Genomic DNA, 12583 nt, shown 5'->3' with positions numbered 1-12583 from the left:
CATAGAAACAACAATAGACTCGACGACCCTAACTCATTACTAATATCAGTGGGGCATGCGGCAGAATCATGCAGGCCATAATACAATAATAAGATCATGGGGCTAACACATCTTTCAACTTATCTCTACTTCAACGATCTTGTGATGTGAACTGTTTGTGAAAGCATTGGACATCGGCTAAACAGTCGATTCAGGCATAGCGCACAGTTAAGGTCATGCCTTCTCAGGAATGGATCTACCAACTAACGATCCTCACTCCACGGTGCCAACAGTGGAGTGAGAGGCAGAATCCCACATGCCGTGATGATGGGCCATGGAACGGTTCTCGCTAACCAATAGATCTACTCAAGATCGAACATGCCTTAACTGCACGCTATGCACGATTAAGATTGATATAAAATAGCCAATAAAACATAACTCATCGTTTAAGATGTAGATTAGATTAGTTTAAGATTAGCAAACGATGGGTTAAATAACATATAAGGCCGATCCGGATCAATCTCAATCGGGCAGAGTGATATTGCTGTAATTAGATAAACAATGAAAGCAATAAGCAATATCGGTAACTTAATGAATCTACCAAAGACTGTCATTCAAAGCTAGAGCCGATAACTTGACCTTGATCTAATTGAAGCAGTGGGGTGTGAGGCAGAATCACACAGGCCATACTTGAATTAGGCAAGAGTCGATAACTAGCTTATACCAGAGCCGTAGTGGGGGTCGACCGGATCAATGCAGCCATACGAACAGAGGTATAAACCATGACGGTACTTACAACAAGCAGTGGAGGTCGACCGGATCGATGCAGCCGTACTCGCTGAAGAACTCGTTGAGATCTACTCTACTCCTACTTCTAAGGGGTGGCCGGAGCCGAAAAAAGTAATTGACTTGTATTTGATTGATTGGTTCCTTCTTACAATAGCCGGGGTTTGGTATTTATACCCGGAGCCTAAACATAAATCCTATTTGAGCATGATTTGTTACAGACTTTGGCATAAAAATGAAAATATTCCTAATTTAAGATAACTTGGACTCTAATCTTTCCCTTTTTGTAGAGTCTAACGTGTTTTCATCCTGGCGTTGATCGTAGCCTTGTCGTTATCTGCTGGCACTGTCCGAAGAAAGCCGATTCCTAGATTTCGCGTCTAAATCAGCTGTTTCTAATCCGCACACAACTGATCCCTTAGTGATACGATCCTGGGATCTTCTAGGTCTCTATGACTCTCCTTTCAAATTTTGGTGTAAACACATGCCCCCCAATTTTAGGACAAAAGAAATTTTGTTCCAAAATTACCATGTGCGCGCTCCCGATAGGCCCGTAGTCATGGGTAAGGAATTTTGGGGTCTACTATTCATCACCGTCCATATCAAATCATGAGCCCATGCTTCAAAACTTTTTTAGAGCATTATTCCTCCATGGGCATTTGGACTCATCCTTCCAAGCCGGCTATAAAATGGCTATCCGACCCTGGTGGGAGCAAATTCAACAATTCAGCCATGTTTCGCTTTTATCTGCTTCCTTGGGTGTCACCTATTCCGCTGGATCCTCCATGGTTTATCCCTTTGCTATGCAGATCTTGAGCGGTTAGAAGAATTCTTGCGCATGGGGTAATTGTGTCACTTATTCTAGCGTTTCGTTGAGCAAGAAGACCAGCCATCATGGTTAGAAAAATTTTTGTGATATCACCTGAGTCTTCTCTCCATGCTCACAAAGCTATTTTAGTGTTTTGTGAAGGCTAGAATATGTGGACATCTTCCCCTTGTTTGTTCCATCAAATGCCTATTGGGAAAGCCACAAGCTTCTTTCTAGCGGTTTCCCAGTCACCGAGGAATTAGCTGGGTATCTATTAGGCAGGCGGCTCTTCCCTTTCTCTTGCACAATCTTATCAACGGGCCGATGTGACTTGGTTCACGATGACCCTCGGCCTTATGGGGATCCGGACTCCCTTCAATCCAAAGAGGCCTTGGTGGGTAGATCTCTAGTCAATGTAGATTCTTTGTATCCATCCCACGATGCTTCGTAGTTTGGGGAAACGATAAGTTTGAATTTGTTACCCTTCCGTTATCCGTCTCCTGAACTTCTGGAGTGCCGTTCTGCTTCCATTTCTGATTCCAAACTCACACCCCTGGCGAAATCTATCTTCTCGCCTTCCTGGGCCATATAAATAGGCCTCAGGAGTTGATCTAAGGATAACTCACTTTGCTCTAGAACTTCTGCACCCCTAGCATAGTTCCTGCTTTTCCGTAGGTCAGAGATCATGGAGAACAGCAAGAGGTCCCCTGAGAAGGCCTTCATCGGATCTGCATCATTGCGCTAGTGCCGTCGTCGTCAGGAAGGTGTATCCCGTGATGCCTCTGCTGCCTTGGGGAACAGGGCCGACACCGTCTGGCCTTCAGGGCCTTCCTCATCGACGGCTTGCCACCAGCCCTCTTGCCATCAAATGAGGCGGATTGATAATGACAATCTACTTGCCTCCATTGATCGACATGGCCAGAGTCTTGCTGAGTGTCTATCCCTCACAGAATTGGCCCTGGCCATGGTCCAATGCCAGTCACCTCCTACGGTTGATTTGGTGGAGGATAGGTTGGCCAAGGTCGAGGCCAGAATTGCAGGTGAGATACCTGTCGTAACCTCTGCTTCTTTTTAATTTTGTCTCCGAGACTCTGATCACCTCCCCTTTGAATCTTTTAGATCTATCTGCTCAACTAGAGAGCCTTTGATCAGCTGCGGATCATGCGGCGAGATTTGTCAATGCCAGGGGTGCCATTCCGGTGGTTCATTTGCATGACATTCTGAATCGTATCAGGGAGGTTGCTCTCCATGGCGTCCGTCATGGCACTGCCATGGCGTTGGCTGCCGCCCAAGCCCGTTCAGGCCAAAATCTTTAGCTTCTTCCCCATGGTTTTCCAGACGCAGCATACCCTGGGGAGCAGGAGTGCTTGGTCGAGGATTTCTTGAGTGACGCCAATTCTGTAGCTTTTAATACCTTGGCCGATGACATAGTAGGCAGGGTTTTCCTTGGCCCGTAGTTTGTAATAGGTGACATTTAGCAGATAATTTTTCTGTCTTGGCACTATGCGTATTACTTTTGCTTATGCTTGCTTTTTCGACTAAAGAGCCAATTTGATATAGCCGATCCAGGCTCTTCGGTTTAACCAAGTCTGAAAACACGGCCTTTATTAAGAGAACCCTTCGATTTCTTGCCTTTCAGTTGCTCAGTGATGTATTTCCATCGGCACTAGTGAAGTGGTGCTTCGCCTTCCATTGATTGTTGTTGCCTTTTACACGTCCCGAGGCGTCTGCCTCTTCGCTTCATGTCTTCAAAATACCAACCGAGGGCTTCGGCTTCAAACGCCTCTCTATCTGCAACTGTTCCTTCGCTTCCTTCCATCTGCCAAAACCTTGCAGCAGTTCCACTCCTCTTTTCTGCAGATTCACTCATTCCTCATGGCCGACGAAGGTAATCAAGGCAAGCGCGCGACAGAGGAAATCTTGATGGAAGACATGCCGATGAACCAGCGTTCCCGGCTCATAAGGTAAGATTGGCAACCCTCGTTCACGATGATGATCTGCTCCGACTTGCCTATAAGCTCATTGTGAATGACAGCCTTCACTCCTTTTCCAGGACTGACAATCCCGCTGACGCTGCATCTTCTGTGCTGGCTTCATCGTTGGGTTCTTCCAACTCATATGACGGTGATGATGCCCGACGCTTCTTCCGAGAATGGAGGGCGGCCGAGGACTGCTATTCCAAGGCGATTTTGAACAATGGTCAGCTGGAGATTCATTTTGGAGTCCTCCAAGCTGCTCTTAATGTGGTGGAGGAGGAGACCAACGCCGTTCGAGCGCGGCTGGCTGAGTCTGACGCCGTGGTAGTAGGTAAGATGAGCTTCATGAATGTTTTCATCCTGGTTTCTGTTGCCTTTGCCTTGATATTCTTCTGTAATTGCTAGCTCAAATGGTGCAACTGGAATCTCTTCAATCGGCGGCGAATGCGGCCGCGGACGTCATCAATGCAAGGGGGTCCCCCATTGACATTCGTCTCCAAGACATTACGGCCCGTGTCCAAGAGATTGCTCTCCATGGCATTTGTCATGGCGCGGCGGTGGAGCTAACTGCGGTGTAGGTCCAAACCGGGTATGATCTCCATACCATGGAGGTTGGCTTCCCGGCCGACGATGGCCCTGAGGAACATGAAGATCTGATAGAAGATTTCACCGCAGCGGTAGAGGCCATCGTGGACATTACACTTGCTCAATATGTGGTGAACAAGGTCTTCGATTAGTTTGCATTTAGGATAAACCAATGAATGAAGACCCCTGTTCTTTTATGATTGTGTTTCAATGCAATGCCTTCGTGTATGACTGTGAATGTTCCTATCTTTTGTTTTTTGCTCTATAGGCGATACATATCATATCGGCTTTTATTGCCTTGGAAGATTTTCATTTTTGAACTAGAGGCGATACCCTTACGATACTGGCTATTAGAGCCGAGAATGAATCGGCTATTGAATGTTGCTCAGACGCCAGGGTAACATCCAGTAGAATTTTTCAATATGAAAGGTCAAACGAGTAATCAACCCAGGTCAAGCGTCCTATTAAGCGAAACAGAACTTCTCTTAAGGAATCCATTAACTCTGAATCACACTTACACTTTAACTCAGCCTTCACATACGTCGGCCTAAACCCATCTCCAAGACTTAATACTCATTTTCCTTTGATCCAACGGCCGACGTGAAGCTGTGACTTTTCTACTAAAACAAACTCTCAGACCCGATCGCTTGCATCGACTGTTGGCTTTCATTGCTGATTTTAATGAAGCCTCTTTCCCATGTCTTGCCAGAAAAACACTCAAAATCTCCTAGTTCCCAAAAGATTGGATCGGCTGTTGTGATGCTTACGGACTCATCAGCACGAACTAGTTCGACATCATCTCCATGCCATTGAATCAAACACCGATGCATGGTCGACGGTATGCAGCAATTCGCATGAATCCAATCACGACCGAGGAGTAAACTATATGATCCTTTCCCATCGATAACAAAGAATGTGGTGAGCAAAGTTTTACTCCCGATTGTCAGTTCGACGTTTATTACCCCCTGGGTCTTGGATGTATTTCCTCCGAAGTCTCCAAGCATCATGTCGGTCTCAAGCAAATCTCTTGGTCCCTTGCCAAGCTTACGGAAAGTAGTATAAGGCATAAGATTGATAGATGCACCTCCGTCCACCAACATCTTGCTCATCGGCTTTCCATCAACAAAACCTTTCATATACAACGCCTTCAAGTGCCGATGTTTGACTGGTCTGTCAAATATCGCTTGCTGCACGACTGTTAACTTGGCAACCAACTCTTCATACTCTGACTCGTCGAAGTCTGAATAAACTTACTAATCTGTCAGAGCTCTGAATTCTGATGGTAACAGAAAAGCCATTTGGATATTAGCCGATGGTTGCCTCTTATCAGCTATCTGCTTGGTACGCCATACTTGAGTTTTACCGGGTGCCTGAGCCTGTTCCATCTCTCTATTCCTTAGGCATTGCACCCTCCTCTTTTGGCTTCTCGTCAAATCTCCTGGGCACCACTGGCCTTCCTGCCATGTGTATATTCTTTCAGTGCCTTCCTCTTCATGATCAGCCCAGTTCTGTCCAATGACTCTTTTCCCCAACCGATCATGAACACTTTTGTTTTTTAAGCGCCGATCCATATTGTTATAATGATATGCATCTTGAGCATGGACAGACCGGCGATTGGTTCGAAATTGCCTATACTCCCGATATTGATTGCTGCATTCTGGACAGTCATGTCTGGTAGGTAACTTCAAACCTTCATTCCAGCAATGTCTAAAGAAATGACAATTCCAATATAATTCAGCTAGTTCCCTTTCATACTTCTCTTCTTCTAATTGATGCTGGTATGCTTGATCTTGTAACCAACGCTGATAATCCTTTTCCTTCTGCCGCTGCCATTTATTCAACAGAATCTGAGATGTGACCCGCAATTTTGATGCCTCTGCTTCCGATGTCTTCCCCTGCTCGTATCAGCTCTTTTGTTCGGCACGGCGTCTTCTAATCTCTCTGTACTCATCAGCCGATATTTGTATTTCGGGATCGACTGTTCTAGCTTCTCTCGATTTGATTGATGTTAGGACCTTGGTTTTTCCTTTGAACAGCCCAGCATCAACCATGTTCTGATCTCCTGGGAAAGGATTATCATTGACTTTCATCTTCTGAGGCGTATCGAATTTGAGCCTCCATTGCTGAATAGCTCTCTGTATATGCTGTCTGAAGATTCTGCATTCATTAGTGGAATGAGAAGTAGCGTTATGGAATTTGCAGAACTTCTTATTCTTCAACTGATCAGGGGGCAACAAGACATGACCATCGGGCAACTTGATCTGCCCCTTCTCAAGCAAGAAATCGAAGAGCTTATCCGATTTGGTAACATCAAAGTCATAACTCTCCTCAACTCCTCTTTCCCAAGGATTTGGCACCATCACTGTCTTCTTGCCCCAATTCCATTCAGCTGCAGCGACCTCTTCTTCTTCATCTTCATAGCCGTCATTGACTGAATATGGATTGTAAGCTTCGGCTACTGAAGTAATCTTCTGGAATCGGGAATCTCTGCGTATGCTCTGGAATTGGCTATTAAGTGATGCCACTCGTTGAGCCAATTGACCGAAGTTGTCAAATTCCTGTCAAAGCAGCTTCTCTTTCCACATCGGCAGCATTCCTTGGACGGCTAAAGCAGCTAACTGATCATTTGCCAAGCTCAACGAGAAACACAGATTCTTAGTCTCTCGGAATCTCTAAAGAAACTCAGTGTCCGATTCATTAGTCCTCTATCTCATGGTTGTCAAATCGGTTATTTTCTTCTCTCCAGTCCTAGTGTAAAATATGTATGAAACTTCTTCTCTAGGTCAGCCCAATTGGCAATGGAGTTGACTAGTAGTGATGAGAACCAAGTGAAGGCCGGCCCTGACAGGGACAAGGAGAAGAAACGAACTCGATGGGCATCCTCAACTGATGCTTCACCCAATTGTGTAAGATACCGACTGACGTGTTCTATTGTGCTTGTGTCGTCTTGACTAGTGAACTTGGCAAATTCTGGGAGCAGCAACTCGTCAGCTTGCGGATTTGGATTTCTCGGTACTTGCTGACCCATCTGTGGATTGAAATCCCGCATGCCTTGATACCCTGGATTTGGTATCATGCGGAGGGTGTTATAATCTGTGCCGTAATGATATCCTTGTAGAATCTCAATCTGTTGGGTCCTTTGCTGGCTTGCTGCTTGAAGTCTCTGATTATAGACATAATGATCTATATCTCTACGGATCCTCTGAACGGATGGTGCTATCTTCTGAGCTGACGATGGTATGTGGCCCGATGTGCCAAAATTGATCATCTGGTTTTGACTTTGCCCCGCCGGCTGCTGCACACACTGTACTGACGGTCTAGGATTGTACTATATCTGATTTGTAGCAGTATCTGGAGTTTGTTCAGATAAACCTTGAAGTGCCTGGACTTCACCATTACCAGCTGGTGCTGCTTCTTGATGGCTGGTGCCGACTTGATTAGTCCCTTGGGTCAACGGATCTGGAATATTGTAACAAGTCGATCCAACCTGACTAACTGGAATTCCATGAATTGCCTCTTTCATGGCGTTGTGAAATGCATCAACAAAAGCTTCATTGCGGCTTGATAGGGCATCACGAACAGATTTGTCTATGGCTTCCACAAAGAAACGCCTGTCTTCAGGTTCAACTGTATCTGTCTGTCCGTGTAGTAGAACTCTTGGTAGTGGAAATTTCTGAATAACTGTGTTGTCACGTATTTTGGTGTAGGACAACAAACACTTCTTCTGAAATTCTTCCGTAGCTTTGTTGATGGTATCCCTATCTTTATCGGGTAGGTCTTCATAATGTACCATAAGGATGTTGTCGTTGTTGTGAACCGCCATGACGATTGTGGTGTCCCACCGGGCATGCCAGAAACGTGTGTCGACACAGAATTTCGTCCCGTGCCAAGGACACACGCAGCAAGCCGGAAGGGTCCGCTCGATGGAGCAGATCCGCCTAGCTTCAGCGCAGGGGTGGTCGATCCTATGCAATCCTCCCGAGGCGTGCCAGTCAATTTGACCCTTCAATTGACAATGAGAGAAAGTTCATCAGTAATTAAGGGCAGAACTTACCGGTGTTGCCAGACAGTTCCGAAGGTACGGCTATGAGAGCCGATATGGAAGGAAATCGGCTAAATAGCCGATCCCAGTATATTCATGAGAATAAGTCAATTAGAGTTCATGGGGTCGTGTGAAGAAGAATCGGTTATCATTCAAAATAAATATCATTTAAGCAAACATTAATCAATGGCAATAAGATATCAATGATGATTGGTTTATACTGAGTCAATGATTACAAGTAACCGAACTCCTGTTTATATAAAGAAATAATTCAACACCGCTCAACCATCTAATAAAGATAAATCTAATGAACATGTTAGATCTCATCTATCGCCATGACCAGTGGGGCATGAGGCAGAATCATGCAGGCCGTAGAAACAACAATAGACTCGACGACCCTAACTCATTACTAATATCAGTGGGGCATGCGGCAGAATCATGCAGGCCGTAATACAATAACAAGATCCGTGCGTCCCACGAGCCCAGCGCTCCGCCCGCCCCCGCCATTGCTCGCCCCTGTCCGCGTGTATTTGCTCCAGCTGTCGCGGCCGTCTCACAGAGCCGCCTTCACCACGTTAGTTCGCCGCGCCGCCTAAGTCATGTTGCGTTAAAAACGCGTGTTGCAAACGTATGTTCCAAGTGTTTCAGAGGTATGTTTCAAGCGTTTCGTATGGATGTTGCAAAGGTAGATTCAGATGTAGCACGTGTTACAATGGTTCTATATGTATGTTGCAAAAGTTTATTCAAATATTTTATCTGTTTTAGACGTATGCTACAAGTGTTATAACTGGATGTTGCATATGTTGCATTGGCTATGTTGCAAGTGTAAAGTTTTATCTGTTTTCAAACGTACGTTGCAATTATTTTATCTGAGTGTTGCAAAAATAGATCTGAATGTAGGGTGGTCGAGCGAGGAAGAGAGAGCTAGCATGGGAGCCATGGCTGCGTCCGATGGTAAGCTGGCGGCAGCGCTCCATTGGACGGACATGCAGGGTCTCTTTTTCGAGAACGTGCTTAGCACGTGTTTCAATAAGAAGAAGTTCAGAAATATACATGTCCAACATCACATCGCGGCGAGATGCCATTAGTGATGGGGTTGAACACAAACAAAAGGCACTGCATGGCGGTGGAACGCACACTGGTTTGATTAACTGAAGAACTAATTGTGCGACCAAACAGCTAGGAGAGCGGTGTCCACTAGGCCTACTCAATCCGACACGGGCAGCACCCTGCCCTTGCGCGCTCCAGCCTTCGGAAACAGTACATGCATGGCGCCGCGCTTGGAGGAAGACAGCGGTTCTGCGAAAGTCTCATGGAACCTCATCGCGATGGTAGGATCCGGCGTCATATGCGGCGCATTGTCAGGTCGACGCTGCCACTTGTTCACGAGAACTCGATTGGCCTGATTCTCAGGCTTGGGGTCACCGAATGCTGATTTCGCAGCGAGCCGGTCACTGCGCCTTGGCACCAGATCGCAGTCATTGCGACGCGAGACGCGCAGGCGCGGAGCAGAAGTGACGAGTGGTTCCTGGAGTGGCAGCCTGAGTGACTGGATGAACTCCGACAAAGTTTCAGCATTAGCTGTAGGCTGTCGACAAGAGCCGTGGGTGGCTGGATGCATGGGCTTGGCGATCAACGAAGATGGATCGCGGACGCGCAGGGTCACGTTTGCGCGGTGGCTGGATGCATGGGCTTGCGCCCGCTGGCGATCAACGAAGATGGATCGCGGACGCGCAGGGTCACGTGTGCGCTGTCGTACGCGGCTCTGCTGTGGGTCCTCATCGCGCTGCTCCTAAATGGCTAAATCAACGGCATACTCGCCTACGCCATCGCCATTCGCGGACTACTTTGGGCTCAGACGTGCACGTGCGAGGGAGCTTAGTCAGGTGCGGGCACGGGAGCTCCGTCCGAACAGACGCCGCGTCCGGAGCGGGGATGGGCGCGGGCCTGGGTGCTGCATCAGGCATGGGCGCTGCGTCGGGTGCAGGCGCTGGAGCCTGGAGCCGCGTTAGGACAGACGCCGCGTCCGGACGTCCGGCACTAGTTTCGCCCGTAAGAATTTCACCAACTTATCTGTACACAAAAACAGTCCATGGACGTCAATACTTCGGAAAAGTGCTGTTCAAACTTCAACACAAGAACAAACATGTCCATGGACCATGGCATCGCTGTGTAATCAAGTTTGGAGCATGTATCAGAGTGATGAATTCATCACGTGCATCACCCTATCATCTGATTGTAGATATACCATTTGCTCCGCCTAAAATGTACATACACTCCCACATGGCTCACAGAAAAGAAGTTGCAATCACATATACCTCAACGTATTAATTAATACATTGTTTTGAGGTTTGGAGAACAATCAATTATTTGTAATTCTCAATCCCCAGGTCGAAGGATTGCATCGGATACTACTTGTAGAAGCAACCGAAGGTGTGATGGTTGATGATCCAATTATTTACAAACGGACGCATACACAACTTGCATTGGCAGTACATATTATTTGCAGTATACGTAGTGATCTGTCAAACTGGAGCATTGATCAGTGCTTGTGCTGCTTGGGCTTCTTTACTATCATCACGGTGCAGTGCGCGTGATGAGCACAGTAGTCGCTCACACTTCCAAGAACAGCCCTGAGGGGAGATTGAGGACAGTCAATAATACGAAACTGAACTGAGAACAGTAATAAGACACTTGAAGTAGATCTTTCGAAACAAAGACACTTGAAGCAGACGAGGAAAGGGATGCACTAGAGCTGAAATGTAAAACAATGGCCATTGTAGTAAATTGTTCCCTAGAACGCAGACACAAAGTGAAAAGGATATGTATAGAAGACAGGTCCAAACGAGTGTATGGATCCTTCAAAATATAGTTATTCCTTTTGTTCTCGATAATTGGAGGTATTTGTGAGGTACTAAGTTGTAGATTAATCACAGTTCAAGGAGCAGGCTGTGCTTCGATCCATTGTCGGTTTATGCGAAATCATACACACAAAATAATTCTTGTTTAGCCTACTTCATTAGTCATGGAACATAAAGTTTTGGTATTCTATATGTTGCCAACAAGTGCAGATATGAAATATGATTACTGGTATTCTGTTTCGATGCATAGATGCCAAGCCACAAACCATGTGAAAAGGAAAATACAAGAAAGATAGTACTGTAGCACATGAAAAGAACATTAGCAGGTGCTAACTTGAACACCACCGATGGGAAGGCAATTTCCAGGAGATGTGCATGTCAATTATGGTTTTCATTCATCATCTTCTTATAAATTAGCTTTTCGTTAGTGGTAGTCCTTGGAAGTTGCAACCAGTGACAGGTGAAGATGGCAACAACTCTGTAGTTGGGAAACAGGGGAGAAGAGGATAGTGAGATACTGAGATGGGAAAGACCTTTTGATGGCTCCGTAGCCATGGCTGCCGACGACGAGCATCTCGGCGTGGTGCCTCTCGACGGCCTCGCAGAGGACGTTCCTAGCGTCCCCCTCCACCGCCTCAAACACAGCGTCGCTGACCTGCACCGTACCAAGAACGTGGAATATATTAGCAAAGACGTTGGGGGACAAAAACAAGCTGATCTCCTGCTGCTTTTTATTTTTTTTCTTTTAATTTCGCTTCAATTCGTGCTAAGTATTATCATCACGAGCATAATTTGCATAAACGGGTTACTGCAGGTAGGTCGTAGGGATTGGATGTACTGGTACCTGTGCGCAGAGGGCTTTGGCTTTGTCGATGACGCGCAGGGCGGTTTTCTTGAGGTCCGCCTCCACGTACGGCAGCACGTCGGCGGCGCCTGAATGAACCGATCCATTACAATACAGCGAATCAGAGGGGTCGGAAGCCACATCTGGTGTGTGTAGCGCCGAATAAATCCGCACATGGATGATGGATTGGACGGATGGAGATCCGTACCTGGGCCGGCGAGGCCGACGGCGGAGGCGGCGGATGGCTTGGCGGTGACGACGACGAGGCGGTACTGCTGCGGCTGGGGCGCCGGCGGGAAGAAGTGCTGCAGCGCCCACTGCAGCGCGTAGAAGCTGTGGTCGCTGTCGTCGACCCCGGCCACCATCGTCATCTTCCCCGGCGGCGGCGCTTCCGTCCCCGCGTCCGCTGCAGGCGCAGACGCTGCTTCCTCCGCCATGGCTACTGGCTCCTCTCCTGTCCTCCTCGTCACGTGGATCGATGGATCCCCCTCTCCCAAGGTTGGACTTGGACAGCTCGCTCGCTCGCTCGCTTTCCTGGGTGGGTTCCTTCCCTGTACAGCACGCACAATCACTCGCGGCGACCTCTGCCTGGTTGCTCCTACGCGAGCCTAGAAGACACGGGATAGCACTGCTACTTGTCTTCTTGGCAGTGGCAGGCAGCTGATCCTCCACTCCACCGGTTAGCAGAGCACGCACCGCGCG

General features: G+C 47.3%; 1 protein-coding gene across 1 annotated transcript; it reads right to left on the bottom strand.

Moving 5' to 3' along the window:
• Window positions 1–10469: 10469 nt before the first annotated feature.
• LOC136504432 (universal stress protein PHOS34-like) lies at window positions 10470–12583 on the bottom strand. The gene is made up of 4 exons (XM_066499365.1): window positions 12090–12583; window positions 11882–11970; window positions 11571–11692; window positions 10470–10809 (listed from the first exon to the last, which is right to left on the bottom strand). The coding sequence occupies exons 1-4, from the start codon at window positions 12316–12318 to the stop codon at window positions 10719–10721; spliced, it is 531 nt and encodes a 176-aa protein (XP_066355462.1). The 5' UTR covers window positions 12319–12583; the 3' UTR covers window positions 10470–10718.

The sequence above is a fragment of the Miscanthus floridulus genome, chromosome 14 (genome assembly GCF_019320115.1).
Source record: "Miscanthus floridulus cultivar M001 chromosome 14, ASM1932011v1, whole genome shotgun sequence".
NCBI lineage: Eukaryota > Viridiplantae > Streptophyta > Magnoliopsida > Poales > Poaceae > Miscanthus > Miscanthus floridulus.
This window is presented reverse-complemented; position numbering and strand designations above follow the sequence as displayed.

Bases quoted from the DNA above. Each gene is read 5' to 3' on its own strand.
- LOC136504432 (XM_066499365.1), bottom strand. From the start codon at position 12,318: ATGGCGGAGGAAGCAGCGTCTGCGCCTGCAGCGGACGCGGGGACGGAA. The intron at 11,693-11,881 runs GTACCAGTACAT...GGTACGGTGCAG, and splicing joins CCAAAGCCCTCTGCGCACAG to GTCAGCGACGCTGTGTTTGA. The intron at 10,810-11,570 runs GTCTTTCCCATC...ATCTCCCCTCAG, and splicing joins GGCTACGGAGCCATCAAAAG to GGCTGTTCTTGGAAGTGTGA.